Genomic DNA, 25,289 nt, shown 5'->3' with positions numbered 1-25,289 from the left:
CTGTCATGCTCTCTCTCCCCGTCTGTTAGCCTGACTGCAAGTAAAAGGGAGAATGATGCTCTCAGAACTGCATTAGAAGGACGTGGGTGCTGATTGTCGTAGGTGTGGGTTTACAGGGTGTGCAAGGGAGGGGGAAGTGGTGGATATACAAGGAGGTGCATGAGTAACTCTTGCTGACAAAGGGAAGCACTCACCCACATAGAGAAGGAGAAGGGTTGTTGGGCAAGCGGGTATTCCTGCTGAAACCGCACCCCTGCACCCACCCACCGCCTCTTTGTGGACTCCTACCTATCGGCTCGTGTCGGAGGATTCCTAGCGGAAGTTATGTAGACACATTATACAAACACACTGCTCATCTACTGCCCTAAGAGAAGTTAGAAATTCATGTATAGCATTAAGCTCACTTTCATAAAGTGACACATCTCACCTTGTTTCACCATTTTCAGACAAAGCGGAGATGCGCCTGGGGTCCCATCTACTATCTTTTTTAAGAATTTCATGATGGTAATAATACCGCTATCAAGTCTGAACTAATTCTGATTCATTTTATGGATTGAGATAAATTTGCTGGTTGGTGGTTAGCGTGTCAGGCTTTTACGTGACCCACAGAAAAAGCTCTGCCGCATGCCTTTTTCTAGATTATCAGAAATTATTCATTGCTCATAATGTGTAGGTTGTTTGGGATCCTTTCTGCCTTTGTTTGAGTCAGAGTGTGAAATAGTCAGTAAAACATGAAGGCAAGCAACGCCACGATGAATGTAACACCACAGCTGGGCGCACATAAGTTAGACGTGACTGGCTCCTACATTTAACGAGCCGAGACGAGTGACAAAACAAATATTTAGTAAATGCTGTTTCTTTAAGATCTGGAAACGAACTCTGGATTATAACTTAATGATATTTCATATGTGTTTAAACTGTGTAATGAATATAGATGTTGATATTTGTATGATTGGCCGTGATTGGCCTTTGCGGGTGGCTCAGAGGTCGGGGTCAGCTTTACAACAGCTTGCAGGGACACTGTCTTTTTAAGGGCAACCTCCAAGGGCGTGCGTTTCCTGCTCTAGTGTCTTGAACTCAGGCCTTCCATTTCAAAGGGGGTTCCCCCTGTTCACTGCGTGGCCTCGCTCTCACAAACATATCAAGAAACAAAAATACTTAGCTTAAATTAAGACAAGTGGTAAATTTCTTTTTTACCAGTGCACGTGCCACCAGCAGAATATTATGTTGTTTGGATTCACCTTTATGATAAGAGTGGCACAAAAGAGATCCACCTTGAACAACACAAAAACCAAATCTGCCCCATTTAGGCGTCAAATCTCCAATCCCACTGCTGCTCCTTGTTCACTGTTTTTAGTGCATACCAGGAGATATTTAGTTAGTCTCCCCTCGATAGACTTAAACACCCTCGTGCATCGGCATAAATCACATTGACACTTTCAGTTTTTATCTCTGTTAGTAGCTGGTGTTCCCACATTGCTCAGTGTGTGATTCACTATCACAGCTTAAATGGGTATTCCCCTCAAATGAGGAAACGAGACATATGCATTGCTTATAATATCTCCCAAATAACTCGAGTCTTTTTACTGGTGAGTTAACTCAGTCTGGGTAATCCATGAAATGCTTTGTTTGTTTCATTATAGTTTCTAAAGAGAAGAACTTAAATTGTTTCTTGGTGAAAGAGTTTGGAGCATTAAAATTCAGGAATTCGTAATATTTGACTTTACAGTGATTATTTAAAAAATTCATAGCATAGATTAAACAAGAAACAAGAAATAATTGTTATTCTGCTGAGTACAGTTATCAGAAGTGGACTGTGGTCTTACATGGTCACCAACTATACTCAAGTCGACATTTTAAACACTCAAAGTGTGCCAATAACAATGTCCCTCACACCATTACACCATTACACCACCAGCCCAAACCATTGATACATGCAGGATGGATCCATGCTTTCATGTTTACGCCAAATTTAAACCTTACTGAGTATGTCGCAGCAGAATCTAATCTTAGACCAGACAGTGGACAATTTTGGAAACAGAAGATTTAGGCAGTACCGTAGCTGCAGTTTCCTGCTCTTAACTGGCAGGAGATGCATTCATTGTGGTCATCTACCACTGTAGCCCATCTACTTCAAGGTTTGACGTGTTGTGTATTCAAAGATGCTCTTCTGCATACTTTGGTTGTAACCAGCGGGCATTTGAGTTACTATTACCTTCCAATCAGCTCAAAGCAGTCTGGCCATTCTCCTCTGACCTCCTGTACGAGCAACGCATTTTCACTCAGACAACTGCCGGCAGATATTCTCTGTAAACCCTAGAGATGGCTGTGTGGGAAAATCCCAGTATATCAGCAGTTTCTGAAATACTCAAACCATCCGGTCTGCCGCCAACAACTGTGACACATTTAAAGTCACTTAAGTCACCTTTCATCCCTTCTGTGATGCTCACTTTGAACTTCAGCAAGTCGTCTATTTCCTGACTTGATTGACTGATTAGATATTTACTTCAATGAGCATACAGTACTATGAATATATGTGTTGGTATGAAACTTTAATACCCATCACCATGTTTTTTATGCATGGTGAGCAGTGCATTACTGCATTATGAACAGAAAGCTTGGTGGTATCTGTGTTTTAAGTGCAGTGAATGAGCATAGAAGAATCTCACGAACACAGACATTTAAAATGTAAATGAGAAAATACTTACAGGGAAACAGTGGTAATGTTTGTCTTGCATAGAGAATGAAGCTGTTTCTAGTGTCTTTCAACTTTCAGCTGCTGAAATAGCACAACAGTTAAAACACTGACATATTAGCCGTGAGTACTCCATTAGGCTTTTTTTTCTTTATTTTGTAAAGATCCTGATTTTAATGTTCTGCTGGTTTTCTACACAGCGCTTCAATCTGAGCTCATTTCTTACATGAACAGCTAATGATAGAAGATCTATGTTTGAATGTTTTCAATGAATAAGCTGCGTTTTTCACATTGGCTTTATGGTCGAGCATATAGAAAATAGCTGAAAACAACTGTTTTCTCTGACATCTGCATTATGCAATGTGTCTTTTATCTTCAGCTTGAGGTAAAAAAAACAAGCCAAAAATACAACTGCTGGTGAACATAGATTTTGTACAGCAAAAGTGTTGCACTGTTTATTCCCTGGGCATGTTTTTGAGGAAACTGTATTTTTTAAGAGAAAGGAAGAAGTTTATAGTGTTAATATACAATTTATGTGTATATGTTAGAGTGGAAAATATATCAAGCCCTTTATTACACAGTCATTAAACCATTTCTTCTAATATCTATGTTTTACTTATAGATCTGTGTTATAGATCAAGTCACCTAGAGTCATTTACTCCATTTACCTTTCTAGAAATTACCTGACAAATTTAACCTGCTAGATCCCCGTAGTGCAAAGTCAGTGTGAAGTCCATGTGTTAATAGTGCAGGTAACAGCCTGGGGATCATGTGTCCTTGCAGTTAAATGCAGACAGCTCCCTCTTCTAAACGAACCGGAGCATTTCAAGTTGTGAGACTGCAGCTGAGGCAGACTATCTCCTGCTGCGTGCTACTGTTAGAAAGGGCAACTTCAAACGATGTCCCGACCTGACTCCTCTGACTTATTTCAGAGTTTAGGTGTGAAAACAGCTTCAGTGTATAAAGTCTTGGATATCGTGCCTCAGAGTATCTTGATGTCTTAGGTTATCTCGGTTAGTAAAGTAATATTATGCTTATTTTCACTACAGAAGGGTTTTTTTTCTATAAATGTTACAGATTTATAAGCAGCATTCAAATTCTCTTGGCATACTAGTGAATCTCAGTCTTGGATTCTTTCTTCATCAACAATCAGATGAATCACTCACAGATTTTTCATGGGTGGGGTTAATACGAAAATCATTTTATGCTTAAAGTTTTTAGTCTGATTAAACTGTTCCACGGTCCAGCCTGATGATTGTCTTTTGAATTTTCAGTATTTTTTTCCACAACTTCAAAAGATCCAAATGTTTTTTTGTTTTTATTATCATAAATACTGCAAGGATAACATGCTACACATACCCATACCTTAAAATGGGCGTTTCTTCATAAAGGTTATTAACACAGATCGTGGCTGTCATTCAGCGATGCCAACTTGTCATGTTTGGCGTCACACCCCACAACCAAGTCCCTGAGGGAGGCCGCCCCCCATGTGAGATTGCCCTGTGGGTCACAGTGAGTAAGTGCGTCACTCCCCAGTGAACATTAGGATCAGCAACCCCAGCACGGCCCTGTTCGGTCACAGCGACTGTGATAGCAGCTCTGCTCCGTACAGATTAATCACTCCAACCCTTAAACTACTTTTGTGATTTTTTTTATTTTTTTTTTGATTTCTTGTGAATAATAATATATGTGATTGTGTGTTAGATCGGCATATTATTGACTCCGCATATTATTGACTTCTTTTATTATTTGGCTAAATTTCAATATTTTATTCATTTGCTGTTGTTTATACACTATGTATTATAATGAAATTAAAAGGGCACAGGGTGCCTGGGAGGATGAGCGAGAACTGAGCATTAAGATGTGGGAAAATGTTGCACGTTCAAATGTTGACTACCTGTTGCTATGGCAATGGGTTTGGATTCTGCAGGCTGCAGGACACTTGCTATTTCTAAATAAAGCTTTTTTTTTTCTCACCGATCGGTGGATGAAGATACTCACATTTGAAACTAATCTTCTGAATTTGATCAGTCTGTGTAAACACTCCAATGCTTGCTGTTATTTTTAAAGAGAGGTTACAGGATTATAGATAAGAGCATATGCACGATACAGAATGCATGCTTTAAATCTGCTGAAAGAGTGAATTACTATTTGAAACTGATAGTAATATGCTAAGGTCGTTTGTGCATCTCAGTCATTCTGACATAGACCTGCACACTCTGTGTGCTTATAACTGTAGTTTTAGCATTTTAATTGGCATTATGAACCGTTATCATCCTCAAAGTACATTTCATCTGCTGCGAGGTGACAGCTGCAGTCTTCAAGAAGCAAAGAGAGAAGTCAAACTATGGTTGGTCTGCTTTAAATAGTCCCCTGTCCCACGTATGAGTAAATAGCAAAATAAAGCTTTTAATTTACTTGTCAAGAAACCTGGATAGGCATTGAAAGTGTTTATTAGTGTCCTCGAAAAGATGTCGTTCCAACAGTTGGATGCATTTATCCTCTTCAAAACATATATCATAATCATAATCTGGATGCACCATTCCCAAGATGAAAATTAAAACATTATTTCTGTTTTTATCCTTCTGCTTTACCTTCTTCTGCTCTGGGCTGCTGTCCTACTACAGTTTTTATTCTCTGTGGATATGTGTTCTTATTAAACTGGAACTTGAATTTCAAGCTGAGATTGGGGGGGAAAAGCAGCTTGGTCCTGCCTGTCTTTTGTCCTTGGTGCTGCTTGTTAACGCAGTACCCCCGTCAGCCTGTAGGGGGAGCCTGTGCGTGGCAAAAAGAGGACAGAAATAGGTGCTGAGACCACATACTCCAGTCTGTGATGGGGACTTCCACGCTTACCTCAAGTGGGTTTTGGGCCATTTCACAGACAGCATATTTAGTCCTTTTCCACCCACTCAAGGATGCAGCCGTCTTGCAGTAAATAGCCAAGTATATTAAACAAACATGCCTGTGTGCAATTTGCAGTGTGAAGTGCCTGACTGTGTGCTTCCTGGGGCTGAGGGAGTTTAACCTGACAAATATACAGCAGAAAATGCTTATGAAAATATCTGCACTTCACATTGGGTTACATGATATCTGTTTCTAGGCAACAAGAAGTTAATATACAATTAATAATATGGGAAATTGGAAATCTTCTCAGTAGTTTAATTTGCTTGGGAACTGTCTTTTGTCTGAAAATTGTCTCTTGTATTCTGATATTAAAATACCTGGTCTTTTATATATTTAATTTTGACATACTTTAACCTGCAGTGTGGATGCAAGCTTGTACTGGAGCTTTTTTCCCCCCAATAATCGCCAAATATTTCACTGTTTATTGGATCTCGAGCTTGCTGTTACTTCAGCAGGATACAGTCTACTAGCATTGGCTTGAAATAAATTAAATGGCCAGCCTTGTGGTTATAAAGACTGGACTAATTGAATGTAGAACATTTGCCTATGGGAGCATAAATCTGAAAGAAGAGCAGCCTGTGCTTGCTGTCTGTTTTGTCTTTCTTATCAAATCTTTGCTATCGCTGGGTTTGTCACAAAACAAACAGGCTGTGCTTCATAATTTGCCCGGCTAACTTTTGTGTTTTAAATTCCAGGGCAGTGCACTCAAGGAAGGACAAATAGAAGGAACATCCCTCACTGGTAAGTAAGATCTTCTATTGACTATTCGTTGTGTAACCTTGGCTTCATTACTCCCAGGTTTAGTTTAATTCCAGAAAGTTGATCTGACTCATTGATTGTGTGTAGGCTGTGCAATTTGCTCTGGTATATATTATATATAATTAGTTGGAATAATTCCATATTATTGTTTGGACTTGTAGATTTAAGTCTTACTATAATTTATGCTAAAGTATTTCAGTATTTTTGTATCACTTGGAGGAATTTAACATTTTTCCTGTATAACCTTTAAGTCACTCTTTCGTGACCCCTCTCCTCAGAGTAATTTTAATTCCTTCCCACTATTGTGAATTTAAAGGGCTTAAAAAGTGCACCAGTACTCGCACACACACAGAGATGCACACGCCGCCATCATCCTCCCCCGTGGAGCTGGTTATGTTTACTGTCTTGCAGTGTTGGTGATGATTAAAGAGGATTTATCCAAAGAAAATCTGTAGCCAGTTTATTACCCACAACCCAGACTGACTAAAGAATTCTCAGAATTCAGAGTTAACGATATTTATGGCCGTACAGCTCCCTTTGGTTTAAATAATCCACGTGGATTTTGCTGCACAACAAAAAGAATTGGGATGTCAAAGATTTAGCACACACTTACAGTCAATTGTTATAAAATGCCAGTCCCCACTCTCAGCTCTCCTGATTCTGATTCTTTGGTTTTTCGTACAGATTATAAGCCGCCAACCCCGCCATCGAACTCTGGTTTTCACCGCTACCAGTTCATGTTGTTCGAGCAGCCTCCAGACGCGTCTGTGTCACTCACGGAGCAGGAGGAGGCATCCCGGGGTAATAACTCCACTCACCAGCTTCTTCAGTCTGCTACATTGTTTTCCCACTGCAGTATCATCTATCATATACCAACAGTGGCTGGTTGCCAGCATCTATCTGTTGAATCAGCAATGAAAGTTTACAGCAAGGAATTGAAACCTAACAGTTCCTCTCACATTATAGGTTTTTGTGGTTTTTGGGAAAGTATTTTTGGAACAGACAATAAGAAGCCACGTCATTTTACAATATTCATTTCCTTTAGAGGGAGTACTCCTTAATTTAGGGTGTAATATTTCCACATTAGGCTCTGCAACTCCTGAAATATCTGTGTTGATTGAGTACGTTTTACTATAAACTTGATCTTTGTTAGTGTTGCGATTCACTGTGCTGCCTTTGTTTCATAAAGACCCATGTCATTCTGCATAATTCACAATTAAGATGCTTTAATCAAAGCATTCGGAGTTGCTTTAGGAAGATAATTTTCTCCAAATGCTTGAACTTAACAAGGGAAATGTTAATGAGGTTAGTGAGTAAGTCTGCTGCAGCGTTAATGCCTGCGGGATCAAGACAAGTATTATTGGCTCCCACGCACACCTGCACGAGTCTGCCTGACCACGTCTTGTTAACCTCCGCCAAACCTAAAAGGCCCATCAACTACGTCACATGCTTCCACGTGAAAGGTCGTTTTAGTTTGATGATATTATATCCATACATCCTTTGATTCAACCTTGTTTGTCTTGCAGAGGTATTGTTTTGTTTACGCTTTTGGATTTATTTCTTTTTTTTCGTACTTTTCCATCCCCCTGAAGTCTGTGTGGGAAGGTGGGCTGTAGCACTTGGATGCACAGTACAGCACCTCACAGGAGGCGTGTCTATCTGTCTATTCGAGTCAGGTCACAGCCGGTGATTTGAGGGGAGATCAGGGTGGTTTGAGACTTCAAGCGCTGCGGCCGTGAATAAGTGGAGCTGCCAGTCTCGGCTGTTTGAAGTTTTGACAGCTTTGTCAGCAAACAATCCGGGCACATTAGGCTGAGGTCTGTTTGATGTTGAAACCTTTGGAAAAAGAAGTGTCAAAAGAGATATAGTTTGTAGTATGTTACTTATTCGGCGCACTTTGGGGAGGTTGCGATGAACTCTTGCCGCATCGTTGGGGCATTCGCGATGTCACAGCTGGTTAAGCTGAAGTAATACTAGCATGAATAATAGTTTACTATTTAGAATATTTTTAATGTATTCTTGTGCAAAATAAACTGCTCTCACACAGAAGTTGCCCACTCGTTATGAAGCATTTGAACTGAGTGGATCCACCCATCCTTAATCGAGTGGATGAGCGTAACTCCCGCTGTAAGACTTCCTCTCTCCTGCTAGCTGCTCTGTCGATACAAGGGAAATGAAATTAAAAAAATTCTCCCGGATAATCACGCGCTTCATTTGATGGGTCAGTTCTGGACACAATAATATGTCAAGAGAATAGATAATTGACAATAGTGTTTTACACATTAAGAATGAAAGCCTAGTCGTGGTGTATGAGCAGAAACAAAACATGTGGGATATTTCAGGCCCTATTCTCTGGTTTACCTGCTTCCTTATTTTTGCCCAATTGTCCCGGAGCTCGTTAATCCCGCACGGAGAAGAGGAACGGAGGGAATCCCATGCCTCCCCACCTCCTCCGTTAAGTATGTTCACTTATTAGCGTCTGTCCTCCCTCCATGTGGTATGACACAGAGAGAATTTTTCATAGCCCATGACATTAATTGATGTGATTTGCGAAGGGAGAGCATTTAGCCGTGGGTGGAAGACTCCTAATGATCGTTTTCCACTTCCAGTAGTGCAGTCATTGACTCAATTTCATCTCAGATTTTTTCTCTGTTTTCTTTTCATCTCTGGCCATCACTTTACTAATAAAGGGGGTGAACAATTAGAGGTGGAGCAGGGCTGTTGCGAGGAGCCGTGGGAGTCGGCAGTGCCTCCTGCGTTAAGGTTATGAATGTGGGTCATTGAACTGATGGGGACAGCTGGTTTGTTACACAAGGAACTACAGGGGGGCTGCGCTCTTGGCATGGGGCACAGGGGCGTCATCGTAGGGAATCCCCATTGCTCTGGCTGTCCCTGACTGGAGGCTGCCCCCGTGCCAGGGTTGGGGAGGGGGGCAGCCGTGGGCACTCAGACCCTTGTGATACTTGTCAGCCACTTGGCAAGCCCTTAATATGTCCTGCTACTGTTTGGTGCCGACGAGTCAGTTTGTCAAGGGAAACAGTGTTACAATGCCGGGAGGGAAACCCCAAGGCCTCGAGAGAAGCCTTGGGGTGATGTTTCAGCCTACACGTTAGTTTGCACATACGCTGTTCGCGCGTCGAGCATTCCACGTCCTGACTTGAAGCTCAGCAGCTGGTATCGACTGATCAGAAGCAAAAACTATGATGAGTAAAAAAGAGAAGATAAGAATGAAAAAAAAAATTGGCCATGTGTTCTGTATTATTATTTTTTTGTCCCTGATAAATTGTTGGGAAGGCGACAGTCACGTCATGCAAATGAATGGCTCACAGTGGCGTTAGCTGCTGGATCGTACACATTGCCTATCTTGCTTCCTAGAGCCCCTACTGCCAGCTCAGCACACTCCACAGTAATTGAAGCCATTTGCAATGTTGCAGTGTGGTAATGGGCAGATCCATGTCTACCACCCACCCACAGCCTCTACCATTAATCAGAGCTGCGTGGAGTCAAGAGAGCCAGGATTTGGTTGCTACAGCAGGCCTGAGTTTCAGCCAGGAGTCGGCTGCCTTAAAGGAACACTTTAACGTGTTGAATTTTGGCTGGTTGTGTTTTTTCTATGTGTCTTTTTTTTTTTTTTTTACAGAGTCTTGACAGGCTCGGAGTAAAAGTTAAAGTGTCTTGACTTTTCCTCAACTTCCCTTATCCACAAATATCTTTATAGTATTTCTAAAATGGGTTACTTCCAGCTGACAGAATATAAGTATAAGTGAAGTAATTTGTTAATGAGTCACTTAGTTGATAATTAAGAAACTCATAAAAATCAGAAAGATATCTGCTGCTTCCAGCTTCTCATAATTTCCTTTGGGATGAGTGAAGAAAACACAGCAATTGATAATGAAAATGAGAGTTGCACACTTTTTTTAAAAAAAGTAATGAGGATTTTGGAGTAATTGAATAAAATCCAATAATGAAATGTAACAATAAAATACAATTTAACAATAAATCTGTGTTGACAGTGTTTCATATATGGACGTTGCCTCAAAGAAGCAGCGGCGTTTAAAGGTGGGAAGCAAAGATTAGTGTCACCAATTCTGCATCTGACCAAATATGAGATATGCTAAGAATCCCTGCTTATCTTCATGAGTTACGGTGTTGATGGACAGCCAGGAAAATGTTGCAGATCAATATGATGTGTCAGCGAAGTTGATCTTTCATTTAGTGGTTTGTATGGGAGTTTTTCAAAATGATCCTATGAATTCTTCAGTTGTGGCCAAAACATGTTTTGGTTGTTTTTTTTGCCAGGTCAAAAAGACCAAATTGTAATTATGAGTCAACATTTGTGCCAAATTTGAAGAAGCACCCTGAAGGTGTTCCAGAGATGATATATTCACGAGAATAGTTGATTATTCCGATAAACTGTTATGAAAAATAATTCTTTGAGTCATTTCTCGAGCAAATGCTAGTCATTATCCGGTCCTGCCTCTCCAGTGTGATGAGCTCTCTCCTCTCCGTTTTATATAATTGGAAACTCAGTATTTCCAGCATAGAGAGAAACAGAGTGGCCAACTATAATTCAACAATTCCCCTCAAGATTGAAGCGCTTTAGCTACTGCTGTGTTTACGGTAAGCTCCGACACACTCACACTGACCCTGTTTAAGCATCCCCGAAGAACTGTTCTGTGTCCGACCCCTGACCTCTGACAGATACAAAGAAATTAAGGTTGCGTTTTGCTTTAGTTATAACTATGAATCCTGCGTGAAGAGCTCTTAGCCTGATATGATTCCTTCGACGCTACCACAAAGCAGCATCACTTGGGTTTTTTTAGTATTTCTGAGACACTGTAAGAGGTTTAACAGGGACACCGCCCACACCACTAAATGTAGCAGTTCTGTGTCACCTCACAGCAGTCCTGATCTTTCTGCCATGCCCAGACGTGGAAGCAAGGTGGAAACAAAAGGAGAGGCAGGAAGACTTTAAGATCGCCCTCAGGTCCCACACTATCTGTCCTTTCCATGAACACGCAGATGGGAGAGGCGGAAACGCGTCTCGGCACTACAAACAGGCACCAGCCTATTTTAAGGTCACTTGCGAGTCTAGGCGTTTGCGGGGTACCAGCCAGTGTGATAGCACTAGATATTCTGAATTTGCCTCATTTTGGATTTTGCCCAATGATTGCACAGCTTTAGATGGGATTATGTGGGTAAAGCCTTACAAGCAGCGCCTGGTTTCTACTCTCTGTTTGATCATCATGCTACAATAAAACAATCGCCAGTGTGACATGCTCTATTAGAGGAAATGTTTCCTTGTATTATGGTAGGTTTTTCCCTATGAGTAAGGGTAAGTGAAAGTTTGAATATTAAAGCATGACTGTCATGAGGTTCAACTCTGCCACATGACTCATCAACTATATCCCTATATTGAGGCAAAATAGGGATATAGCTGCCGTCTGTCCCCTCACCCCTTTTTTTTTTTTTTTTTTTTTTTTAAGTGGTGTCTCTAAGGGTGTGAGGGACCTTATTGTGGACATGCAGGGGATCTGCAGAGGCGGTGCATTATCTGTGACTGAAGCACAGACCAGAAGGGGCACTGGAAGCATGCCCTATCATACAGATAGGTCACTTGACTCCATTGCCCTCACTTGATTATCAGAGACCTTTCTCCAGGCAGCTCTCATTCAAGGAGAGGACCTGGCAAGATTCGGGTACTCATCTGCTCATCTCCCAGTTATTATTCATCATTTTCCCCCCACCCGCCCCAGCTGAGCTCAGAACTTGACCCGAAGTTGCGAACACTCTGAGGTGTCAGTCTTAAAAGCTAAATCAAATTGGTGAGAATCGGGGGAAACGGTTGTGTAATTATTAAAACGTATATCAAATATATATACTCGACTTTAAAATTTGATAGGAGCTAGGTGCAGTAATGTCTGCTGGAAAAAGCGTGAAAATTATAACCATGTACAAGACATTTTGTGCTACATGTAAATGAACCCTTCTGATTTGTTTCTGCATTGATGGGGTAGGGGGTGGGTGAGTGCACTTGATGTCTGTGGCACTGGCAAAGCGTATTTCTTCTCCCATATCTCATTCAAAAATGCCGGAGGATACAAATGTGGCTCTCTGATGGTGAAAACAGCTACAGTGAGGGCCTGTAAAGCAGCTGCAGCGAGAGGTCAAAAGCAGTAATTTTTATATTTTTTTTCTATCCAGGCATAGTCAGATTTGACCCCAAACTGTGAGGCCACTCTCTCTACAGATTTGGACTATTTCAATAGTTGGCTTTCTATTCAAAAGATGACTTTCCGACGCTATTCTTGAGCAGCTGTTAATGTAATTACTGCGCATACGGAAATACCAGGATGTCAGTGATTCCCTGGATTACAGAGCAAAGCAGCAAAGCATTGTCTTACGCGCACCCAAACATATGAAGACACAGATAGACAGACATTCGTTCTGCTGTTGAAGTTTGCAAGTTGAAAGCATGCAGGGTTTTCTTTCCCTGGAATGATAATTGTGATTTTTTTTTTTCGTCCTTTTTTTGTGTGTTAAGGGAGAGGAAGCTGCAGGGAATCAGCGGTTGTCAAAATCTAAGAAGTGATATTGTCATACCAGCCGGATGGCCGTCTGGTGTTTGTTTAAAAGGGGAGGGAAGAAAAAAAACAGTCCAGGCGATTGAATCATATCTTCTTGCCAATACGTCCTTGCGTTCCCACCTCCATCATTACAGCAACATGTTTTATTTTCAGCAGTGCTGTTCTCAGTGACTCACATCCCAGAGCCATGTGCTGCTCAGTTAGGCCTCAGATGCCCTAAACACAGACCAAGTGGTCATAAGAAATGCTCTTGTAATCCACCGGAGACTCTGCCTAAAATGTACTTTATTTATATACAATATTGCTTATTATCTAACAGATAATAATAATTTATTGAAATCAATCTGAAAACGGTTTCAGATCAGAGTGAAAAGTGAGTACATTTCCCCTCCAAGTGTCTGTAAATACTTATAAATATCTTTGTGTTTGTCTCCCCGCTCCCACAGGTAAATGGGATTTTCAAGCCTTCATCACAAGTTTTGATCTGGGAGAGCCCGTGGCTACTCTTCAGTTTCTCACCCAGAACTACAAAGACTAGAGGATGCTCAGATGCCTGAAATGGAAGAAGAAGAATCTGTCAGTAGACAAATATGAAAGATTTCTCCTCACTTTTACTCTATCAGCAATTACTAAACAGCATACATTCTTCAAGCTTGCACAAGCGAGCCCTCTTTGCCTTTATCTTATCATTACGTTAGAGAGCGAGATTTCCTCTTTGTGTTACACCAGCTGCTTAGGGTTTTGATCTCGGCCCGTATCTCTTGTCACGTGGTACGGAGCAAAGGATTTGGGAGGTAGAATTTAGCTTTACCAGGGGGTTTCTTATTAGTTTCCGAACACTGTCGACAAGAGAAGGAAGACGGCCTGATATCACAACTCTGTGTGGAAAGAGTTGATTCTAATTCAGGGGCGGAAACACGTCAGGGCCAAAAAAAGGAAGTGGGAGGTGAAACCGAGACCGCAACACAGCCGGATGCCGCAGTGGAACTTGAACCAAAATACTCTAGTGACAGGGCAGGGGAGGAGCCACAGGGCCTGTCATGCTCCAAGTGAAAGGAACTTACTGTTTGTGTAATTGTTTATCATATTTCCATTGACCACTGGAAACAATGAGCTGCTTTCATGCGCTTGATTGATTTATCTGAAGTAAAGGCTGCTGTGATCTAAACGTGTCCTTGAGTGTAACTTTGGGACAGCAAACCCAGTTTGAACTTTGCACAGTTGCGTAAGAGCCTCACCTGGCAAGTCTGTAGAGGATGATGCGGATAAACTTTTCAACCCTTTCGCGATGAGATACTTTTCAGACCTCGCAGGTCTTTGTAGAAGGTGGGTCAGAGGACCCCCCACGCCATGAGGAATATTGGTTTCTAACCAGCAACTCTCCTCTGGGAGAGGCTTGTATCAATACCCCAGATGTCTGAAAAAGGCTGGATTTACATCAGTGACTTTGATGTCCTGATGATCAATCTCTAGTTGGTGGTTTCATTGACCTTAATTTGGTGTCTCATCGGTGGGCTAGGCGGGAGTAGGTAATGGAGGTTTTTGTTCCTTTGGTGGTTAAGCCAGCCTTGGTTAAAACCCTTACGCGGCCCCTCCGTGAACTCTGGGAGATCATTGATCAACTTGTCCTGCGTTTGCTTTGTTTGCCTCCCCGACTTAGCATTCAAAGCAGCCAAGTCAACAAACAAAAACAACCATAAGCACACAGTTTGTCAGTGAATCCATTGCTTTTGAATAAATGTTAAGTATCTGTCGGTTTGAAAATTACTCTTGACCTTGATTTACCCATCTTATTTGACTTATGAAATCACATTTTTAACAATTGGCAAGTCAAGTATAATTCCACACTCATTGTGAAGCATGCCAAGTGGGAGAGCATTCTTCCAAAAAACCACCTACTTGAATCCATCAGTACACCACTGAAATGCCAAGATTTGTACTTCCAAATACACTGTGCATTTTTTTCCCTGCTTTATATCTTGGAGATATCCTGCCAAAACAGCTGGGTTTTGCCACTCAGCTTCCTTGAATGTGTTTATTTTTACTCCGAATGTCAGGAGAGTTGAAATATTATGATTAAGAAAAACTGACAGCTGTAGTTCATCGCTGCACAGTATATTGCACTTCTCTGAAAAAGCTTCTCACATCCCCTGATGATATGGGAAAGGCATTTAATATTTTTTTAATTTATTCAAACTTAGATTAATTAAAAGGAATTTGTATAATCAATTCAATTGCCTAACCACCGCTGAGTGATCTAATATGCATGTTTACTTGGAGTCTCCATTCTTCTTTTCTCTTCGCTGCAGAAGTAGATTTATTTCACTGAACTTCATCACTTACTGTGAGCAGTGGCAAAGTGAACTCGACGGCATGATCCGCTCACCATTTTGCACACGTGTTTCTGTGCGTTTAACCTCGACAGAGTGGCATTGTCTTTATTTGAATCTCAGTGTGTGTTTTAGCCCACCTGGAAATTTGAGTCCCAATTCTAAAAACAAAAGTTCACGTGATTATCCAGGTTTTTAGGCACTATTGAACACTTGTTTACATTCAACAACAAGGAATCCAGAATTTTAAAATACACCTCTTGACCTCTAAAGATTTTTTGCTGAGGTATCTGTGCTGGCCCTGCTTTCTAAATGCACATTGGTATCCATATTAGTGAAGCTCTACTACAAATGGCAGACTCAATAGAGAGATAACTTAAATACCTTTATGGATGCATGTCTTAAAAATAAAGCTAAAAGCTTATGTATTATATTTTACATTCTCCCCTCAAACTGTACAGAGTGTAACCATTAGACCATTAACCTTAGTGGTTTTACAAAGCCATTTACGATGTGTTTCTCATTCACACACAAGTCCCGAGTTACTGGCATACCATACGAAACAGCCTCGGGTTCAATTCAAGTACACTGGCTTGTGGATCACGCCGGCAACTCTATAATTACTGGAAAATCTTCTCTACAACTGGATCTACAGTACAAGAGAAGTTATGAGGTTAAAAGCAGGTGATTCCTTAATGTACTTTAATTTTACAGGTATGTGTGCAGGATAAAGTTAGCATCAATAAAAGGACTGTTTTAAAAGGACCCTTCGGAATATCAGGTAGTAATTGGACAATGATAGTATCAGGGGGGAAGGTAGAGTTTGTTCTTACTGGGCTATCCTCATCTGCTGCCTGGAAAACAATAATAAGGCACACTAAGGAGACGAGCCTTAAATCTGCATAGGAAGAATATTTCTCTCTAACTTGATTACACTTCTTCCACTGTCCTTTGTGCCAAATTTAAAATTTTACATAGATAGGGGATAATATCTTGATCCTTTTTACCATGTTAAATGTCTGAAACTTGGTATACACTGTTATCTCCAATAGTTTGAAGTTGGAGGCACCTTTATACTACAGACTGTATCTGAAGGATATTCAGATACAGATACGTTTCAGAAAAGCAAAACCACTTCAGCTGGCGGCTAAAATGAGCCCAGCTGCATAGTCAAGGTAATGTTATTATACCCATAGGCAAGGTAAATTTACTTTACAGAAAAACTGATAGCATTTGGCATCCCTTCAAAAACACGCATAGATGTCTCGGGTAAAAACAATCCTTTTGGCTTGATTGTGATCCCAGTAAAAAATGGCCTGATGAGTTTATGGACTCAAGCACTAGTTCAACATATTGTTGAATATAACACCATCTTTATTTTGTACTTCATTCAATTTGAAAAGAGGAGAGGTTTTAGGCATATAATGTCAGCTGCATGTCCCTTATTTTCTGTCAGGTCTCTGGGTTGTTTGTTGCAAATTCTTCTCAATTGGATGATGTACTAGTGTGACTATGATGTAAATTAATAAACCATATGCCCAATTTTAAAAAGTTAAGAAATTGGTGGATGAAGTTAACTTTAAAGTAATCAATAACCTGTCAGAATTGGCACTGAAACTTACAAACAGGAAGTGAGATCATATCTTACCAGTTGTTTCACGCAGCAAACATGGGACACTCTTTTTATTTCTTTGCAAAAGCATGATCATGATTGTGTTTAGCTGGTTGCAAAAGCTTAAAAAATGGAGGACTGAATAATCTGGCGTGTTAACTAAAGTTTCAACCGAGAGGAGTGGTTAATAATAGGGCGGCACTTCTGTTCTATTATTACATTATGGAGTGAAAAGGGACTTATTAGCACTGTTCCTCAGTATTACAAATCATCACAGAAAAATGTCACTCTGCCGGAAACCCATAGTAAAATGCCGTACGCTGTTTTCAGGTTTGGACATGCCCCAACTCAAGCCACCATGATGATTGTGCCCCCTCATCGATGCTTGCAGTAACCACAGGTTACACAAGAACAGCACAGGAAATAATAAAGAATGTAAATTTGCAGGCAGTGTAACTTTCCAACTCCTTTAATAGTAAGGAAAAAACACTTTAGCTATCCCCATGAAGCTTGGAAAAACAAAACTTATTTGCCTGCACATCCACGCTGACTGGGAAGTTTCCTGCTTTAAAGTAAGCATGTGCTTCCATGGAATCCCTGTATGCAAAAGAGCCCGGACACTGCAGTCAAAGAGATCTAACGCCGCAGGGCCATGGACAAACAACGCAGGCCTGCCTCATGTGCCCCGGCTCACAGTCGAGGAAATAAAACAGCAACAGGTACGGTAGGTGTTCCAGCTCGACTGTTCAACTTTCCAACCACAGAGCCACCACCCGGCACTTCCCTTTGGCGAGATACACTGCAGTACAGAAGGTCCTCAGTCATGCCGATGGGATTCTGATTGATTTGCATCTATAGACATAACAGTTGAGGAAGCCTTTTTCCATGGATCACTGCATTGATGAACTCATGCATTTTTGCAAGATGACAGTAATATAAGATGATAAATAGTGATTTTAGAAACATTATTATGAATAATCTCATGCTATCAGGTTTTCCTGCTACTAAAATACAAAACTTAATAGAAAACCTTCTGATAATGTTTAAAAGGCAAATTGATGTTCTGCAACTTTTACTTTCACCCCTGGCAAACAGAATCAAGACAAATTTAACTCGCGATGCCCTTTGACCTGGGCCAGTGTAAAAAAAGTTGATACAGTGAGCAAGCCGAGGGAATGAATCAGTATGACGTGATGAAGCCAAAACAGAAAATCTATATTCAGCCTGTTATAAGAATGTTGCAATTCGAATCAAGTTTACCGGGATAACTGCTGTCTGCTTAACCGATTTAAGGTATCCTACAAGAGCGGAGTGAAGACACCCTGAGGGGGACAGCCCACTGGTATGACTGACACTCATAAAACGCAGACACGAGCACATGGAGGACTCAGTAATGAGACATACGAGATCACTGGCTGATCTGTTTGTATAAGCCCCCTAAACACTGAGCATGATTCAGACTAATTCTCCCACACTGTTTACACTTCTGGTTCATTGAGGTACTATTAATTTCTCAGGTCTGAAATATTCAAGCTCTGACATTTCATTCAGTATTTTCTGAGAATGTTGCACAGGCCTGCGTGGCTTACATTGACACAGCAGCAGCAATGGAAAATCGATTTAAAGAAACCTTTCTTAAAATCATTAATTAGGAGTGAAACCATTCAAAGATCGTGAGTGGATGGTGACTCCAAAGCTTTTTATTTTTTATTATCTTTTCTCTCTTTGTTTTTAACTTTTAGTGTAATAAACCAAATTACATGGGTGTATTTAAAAATAAAATAAAAAAGAAGTTGGGGTTTTTTTCTGTTTTTTTCACAAGTTGGTGAAAAGCGAGCCATGACGCTTTGTCCACTGTCATCTCTTTAAACGTCTGTGGCTTCCGATCACTTTTCCACTACTACCACCCGGAACTCACATGTCCAAATACAGACATTTAGGGGCGGGGCCGGACACTGCCTTATTTGGAGTTTCCACTTAAGCGGTCACTGGGGCTCCAAGTCTAAGCAAGCCTGTGGATTTGCAAAGCCCTTGCAATATTTACAAACGATTAACTTCGCCATTTACTGCATTTCTGCGACAATGATGCTGCATGAAAAGGAGTCAGTGTTCTGCAACGAGCATGTAGGAAGGTACAAAGTGTGTTTGTGTGTGTGACAATGAAGAGCACTTACACTTTCAATATTCAAGTTTGTGGCTTTAGCTTTGAAAGGGAAAAAAACAGGCCTGGGAGTAAAGTCAACAAAAAAAAAATTCACTATTTGGTTAGTTTGGGCAGAATGTTAAGAAACAACTTGTGATAGTAAGCAGTGTACTGTCTCAGCAACAATCCCCAACGCCACAACACACTCTGTTACTGTCTCACACACACACACACACACATGCATAACTAGCCGGCTGTGTGCCTGATAAATGCACATGAGGACTGACAATAAAGATAAGTGCTGCTGAATCATTGCAATGTTTCCACAAGGACGGGAACACATGAGAGCCGCGGGTCTTCCTGAAGAAGGACGCAGCTGGATGTGGCATGTGGATTTTGTAAACTTTGCAGCTATCTGTCTGTCGGAGCCTTTTTGCCTCCACTGTAGTTTCCACCGACTGACGCGTGGAGAGCCTGGCGCTAGGCGCCCATGTCCATATATGGTCATCTACGTCACACAAATGTTCCATCCCCCTATTTAATACGGGCAGACTGGAGTCCCCTATCCAGCTCCAATAGAGCAAGTAGAGCTGCTCTTGTGCAACCAACACCACCACCTCCTCCATTGATTCACAGACTTCAAATTCCCCCACAAGCAGCCCATCAGCTTCCACAGTGATCCGATTAATAACAACAATAGCCTGTGATCACACAGGGGGAGATAACCGGCGCTGCTCATCCTCCGCGGGATACTTGGATAGCTACAGCAACAGGATTCATTCCTGCTCCTCTCTCTTTTTTTCACGCCCGATCCACACCTGTGTTTTCCACTTTGAGAACACCCGGTGTTTTTTTCTTTTTCTGTAACTGTCTGGGATACCTGCGCGTTGCCCTTTATAAATGTCGGACTGAATATAACTGCTATGACAGGGAAATTAGCGGACAAGATCCCTCTTACCATGAGCAGTTTAATAAACACGATCCCTGACAGTCTCTACCCAGAAGAGGACATCCCGACGTCTATGAATATTTTCACCAGTACGGAATCCATTAATCACTATTCACAGATGAACACAGGTAAGACCTTGATCTACTTTTGAGAGAGTGTGTGTGTGTTTTAAGAAAAGTGGCTCAAACTGCGATGCGCGCGGACGGCAACAGTTGTCTCGGGGCTTTGGAGCACCTGTTTGCGCTTAGGCTGTTGCGCACAAAGGCACAATTCTAACCTGGACTTTTTTCTTTTCTTGTTTTTTTTTTGAGAGGGTTCAGGTGAACATCGCCCTCTTTACATTAGACAGACTACGCAAAAAATGCCACTCAGTTGATCGTGTGTGTTTTTACTGCTGTCGTTATCATAATTCCATTGTCCGTACAGCCGAGATGCCAGGATTTCAGCCCGAAAAAGCCAACTGCTGCCTACTCACGCGTAGAAAAAACTTTTAAAACATCGGCTCACGTGTTTCATTTAAGTAGCGATGCGTAGCTTAAAGTGGCTTTAATTCAACAAAGCTGAAGCGCGTTTGAGTAAATGTCTGGATGTGAAAGGTTGTGTGAGTGGAAAACGGCTAATTTGCGCAAAGTCCATTAAAAAAAAAAACCGCGCAGGGCTCCGTGGCTGAATCTGAGATCTTTGCGGTGAGGGAAAATGTGTTTAATTAGGCCTATGTGGTCAAACTCCACTGTCACCGATTTGTTCATCTAATATCCCGCAAAGATGGGTCAACTACTTTAGACAATGACTCTCATTCACAACTCTATTAGCATGTCAGATTTTAGTGGGCGTGTGTGGCCGCTTTCCCCCCTATATGAAACACGTTTAGACGTCAGGCCCCTGAACCTGCTTATATTCAGTGAGTGGCAAGGCCGGATATATTAACTGATTTATCGCGTAGTCCAAATCGGGCTAACATATTTATATTTAATTCAGACGCCTACCTAAAGTCGACTTGTTGTTCGGCTCAGTGTCGTGGATTGGCATTAAATCAATCCCTCGCTGTACAGCTTTAACCCTCTGAGATGATGGGTCAGTGATCCACGAAAATATATCAAATATTTAACTTCACGTTTCCTTTAATTTAGTAACTGTGATTTACCTGCTCCGTGCACAACTTCATGCACGACCCTCTTTTCTTTTTATTTCCTCTTCAGGTGTTTTGTTCACAGATTAAAGCAGATCTTTAGATTCATTTTAAACTGAAATATTTCCCCCTCAATTATCTCAGAGGTGTGCCTTTGAATTATCCAAGCGCCAGGTGTTACACGTGACATTTTTGGGTTTTTTTTAAAAATTTGGAATAAATACAAGTTTATGACATACGTGTGCCATATTATTATTATTATTATTATTATTATTATCATTTTGTTTTGACTCGGCAGTAGAATATATTTTGAGACCTTGGTTGGGACGTTTAAAAAAATGAATGAAACTTAATAAGGAAAAAAAAGATGTTGCGGGTTACAGGAGTGTGTGTTGCTACTTTAAACCTCTCCCCTTGCTGAAATTCTCTCAGTAAACTGTAAGCCATATATTTACAATAGGTCCGTCTGTTTTTGTCCTCCTGTTTCTTTATTATTTGGGGTAAAATACAAAATTTTTAAAAAGTACAATTTGAACGTATTATGCTGTGATTTTACAGGTGGAGCAGGTGTGTGCTATGCTCTTCAAATCTGACCTATAATAAAAGAGTGGTGATTTTAATTAATGTCCCTCATTCCATTAAAATATCATATTACACAAAATATCTCCAAAAGATTTAGATTATTAGATAATAATAATAACAATAATAATAATAATAATAATAATAATAATAATAATAATAATAATAATAATAATAATAATAAACATAAACTGAGACTTGTTTTATAAATGTCATAGAAAAATATAGCTTGCTCCAAGTCTCCATGTGTTAAATGGTATGGTGCACAATGCACAGAATTTTTTCTTTTCAGCCAAATTCCAGCAGGCTATAATTACTGGGAAGGAAAATATAAATGAAAAGAGACGTCTTTTTTAACTGCTGGCGAAGAGAGCATTCCAATTTACAAAAAAAAAGAAAAAAAAAAAGAAAGTCTCATATTTAATTTTTTGAGTATATAACCAGCACATGTATATGTCACCCATTAAGTACATCTGTATTTGGTGGGTTTTAAGGCACCTTATGACAAAGTCAAATGTGCACGAGAGACTGTTCGTTCTTGGTTGAAGTGTGAGCGATGGAAAATATCAAGGAAATTTTGTGAAATGGGGTAGGAAACACGTAAAATTCCTCCCAGATGTTCTTTGTTGCGTATGTGTTTTGAATCCTTGAGCATGATGGATGTGGCGTCTGCCTTTATAATCCTCCCTGCTGTAAAGAAATCAAATCTTGCCATTCAGTTTGGCTGTCCTCCTGAGGGACACAATGACTGGATCAAAGGGGGTGTTTAGGTCTTGATTTATGAGAGCTTGTGGGATCTGAGAGAGAGAGGAGCGAGAGAGAGACACCCTTCTCTCAGATGCAGCAGTCAGTCACTTAACTTACAGGTCCGACAGCGTTCACATTTCTTTATGAACTCTATGGGACTTCTTTCATTTTTCATCATTTGTTGTCTGTTGCACAGGTATGCATAACATCTGAATTCCGGACAAACCTTGAGGACTGCCGCTTAAAGTTCATGTAGCCAAGTTTTGTTTTTGTTTTTTTCTCCAGAGAGTACGCCATGTTATTACTTTCTTGGGCTTTTCTTATGAAATGATTACATTTCAAATTCACATATGAGCCATCACGTTGATGATTTATTCATGTGTGTTTTTATTTGCTTTCATCTAGATAATATCATGGATCTGGGCATGGGAAGCGAGAAAGCAACCTCGGAGATTCAGTATGGATCCAGCTTCCAGTCCAACCGCAGCGGGCAGACTGTCACCTACTTGGGGAAGTTTGCCTTTGACACTCCTCCTTCAGGTGGCATTGGTGGCTCTGGCTGGTGCTCTGATAACAATATCATCAGTCTTGTGAGCGCGGGGATCCTCGGTGTTTCTCCATCACCCGGCACAGTAACGACACAAACATCATCCTCCGCAGCAAGCATGGGCGGACAGACGTCAGACATGGAGCAGGTATATGGTCCACCACTGCCTGCTTATTCCACCTGTGGTGACCTGTACCAGGATCAGGTCTCCTTTCACCACAGCCCTGCCACCAGCACCCCTCTAGCCTACCCTGGCAATGACTATCACTCCACATCAAAAGCCTCCATGGATGGCAGTCTTTTCTCCATGATCCCCGACTACAACCTTTTCCACCATCAAGGGGAGGTCGGCGTGATGGAGCACAAGCCCTTTCAGACCATGGACCCCATCCGAGTCAACCCTCCACCCATCACGCCTCTGGAGACCATCAGAGCATTCAAAGACAAGCAGCAAATTCACCCAGGTTTCATCGGTGGGCAGCAGCACCCACCTCAGCACCACCCCCCACCACAGACACTCACCCTAAAACCCATCCGACCACGGAAGTACCCCAACCGTCCCAGCAAAACCCCGGTCCACGAGCGGCCGCACGCCTGTCCGGCAGAGAACTGTGACAGACGCTTCTCGCGCTCAGACGAGCTCACGCGTCACCTCCGCATCCACACGGGTCACAAACCCTTCCAGTGCCGAATATGCATGCGCTCCTTCAGCAGGAGCGACCATCTGACCACACACATTCGCACGCACACGGGTGAGAAACCCTTCTCCTGTGAGTTCTGTGGACGCAAGTTTGCCAGAAGCGACGAGCGAAAGAGACACGCAAAGGTGCACCTGAAACAGAAGGACAAGAAGCCAGCTGACAAGAGCAGTGGGGCAGCTGGGAGCCACAGCTCGCCGCCCAGCTCCTGCGGGGGGCCAACTGTGGGAACGTCATGACCATCACTACGTGCACTTGGACTGGACCCTCACCACACACAATAAAGAGACGTAGGAAGAAGGGATCACGTCTGCTATGAGATAAATAGGTGACTCTTTTCCTCTCTTTTACACCCCTGCTCTTTTCAGTTCCTTCTATTTTTGAGATGGATGCCTTTAGATTAAGTAAGAGGGGAAAGGCTGCTACGCCCTTCTCTTTCAAGCAACTCAGAGCCTCAGCTACTGTAACACAGTGCCAACACAAAGAAAGGGCACCGTGTGTATCTATAGGTTTTGGAGTGGATACACTTTTGTAAATTTGAATGAAATTTTCTAAATTGGAAGGAAGCCAGAATCCAGGATAAGGGTCGAAACAGACAGAATTATGAGGGAGATGAGGAACGAGTGGTCTGGGGATGTATGCATTAATTTTAGTAGGCTGTTTAAAAGTGCAATTGGTTACATTTGTGTACCGTCATGGAAACCTTATTAGTGGCACTTGACTGTCTTTTTGTTGTGTTCTGGGGTTGTTTTTTTTCCACCTCTTTTTGAATGTTGTTTTCTCAAAGGAATGTGCCAAATGTATTGTGATGATGCAGCCAACCTTGTTCTTTTTACTGTGCCTGACATTTGCCAAAACATAGCAGTGGTATCAGCTTAGCACAAACGTTGAGTTAAAGCAAAGCTCAGATTCATTAACCACACACCAGATTTAGATTTACCTGCACAAATGAGTCAGATCTAGAGAACGACTTGACTGGGTCACACAAAGCAAAACCGATGTCTTGTCCTGTTACATGTACACACACGCCTGCAGCAATCGATGCCTTTGCCAATACTTATTTATTTGTAGTCACTGTGATACACTGGTTTGGTTGTTTTTTTTGGGTTGCCTTTTTATATGGTAGCTTCATGTGGCGTTACCAGATATAATTTCTGTTGCTTTCTTTTTCCTTTTTTTTTTTTTTTAGAAAAAGCTCACCAATACTGTTCATTTCTCAGTTTTCTTGAGTTCTGCAATTATATGCAATATAGTCATGACAAATGCCACCAACCCTTAAATCAAATTAACTAAGAGCACAGTTAGACGAATTGAACTGTTTAAATAAGCACTGGGTTGCAAACCAGCAGTATATGAAAGTAAAGCTAAATAAGGGTAAAAAATGACAGGGGCCACTTCTGTGTGATTCTTGGAGTAAAAGGACTAAACTGCTTGGTTTTAAGTCATCGAATGAGGAGCAGTATCCCATAAGAGGAAAAGAGAAACATCCAAATCCATGTTTACATCTTTTTTTAATACAGAGAGACTGAGCTGTAAACTAACATGTTGGATTTTTTTTTTTGTTGTGTTTTTTTTGTTGTTGTTGTTGTTGTACAGAATACAAATATGTA

At 41.3% G+C, this 25,289-nt stretch overlaps 2 protein-coding genes across 3 annotated transcripts in view; both read left to right on the top strand.

The window, feature by feature from the left end:
- LOC146656941 (phosphatidylethanolamine-binding protein 4-like) overlaps positions 1-14,113 on the top strand; it is a 52,810-nt gene extending 38,697 nt beyond the window's left edge. For both annotated transcript variants that reach the window (XM_085426880.1, XM_085426879.1), the window contains 3 exons: positions 6,295-6,340; positions 7,043-7,159; positions 13,392-14,113. In XM_085426880.1, coding sequence (XP_085283006.1) covers positions 6,295-6,340; positions 7,043-7,159; positions 13,392-13,483 — 255 coding nt within the window. In that variant the 3' untranslated portion in view covers positions 13,484-14,113. The remainder of the gene's footprint in view (positions 1-6,294; positions 6,341-7,042; positions 7,160-13,391) is intronic.
- A 5,516-nt stretch (positions 14,114-19,629) lies between these two features.
- LOC146656940 (early growth response protein 3-like) lies at positions 19,630-24,839 on the top strand. The gene is made up of 2 exons (XM_085426877.1): positions 19,630-20,107; positions 22,840-24,839. The coding sequence occupies exons 1-2, from the start codon at positions 19,954-19,956 to the stop codon at positions 23,916-23,918; spliced, it is 1,233 nt and encodes a 410-aa protein (XP_085283003.1). The 5' UTR covers positions 19,630-19,953; the 3' UTR covers positions 23,919-24,839.
- The last annotated feature ends 450 nt before the right edge of the window (positions 24,840-25,289 follow it).

This window comes from Rhamphochromis longiceps, linkage group LG12 (assembly GCF_057381845.1).
Source record: "Rhamphochromis longiceps isolate RC_006_pf linkage group LG12, R_longiceps_female_GT1.1, whole genome shotgun sequence".
In the NCBI taxonomy this organism is placed as follows: Eukaryota; Metazoa; Chordata; class Actinopteri; order Cichliformes; family Cichlidae; genus Rhamphochromis; species Rhamphochromis longiceps.
The sequence above is the reverse complement of the archived record's forward strand: the minus strand, read 5'-3'. Positions and strand labels throughout refer to the sequence as shown.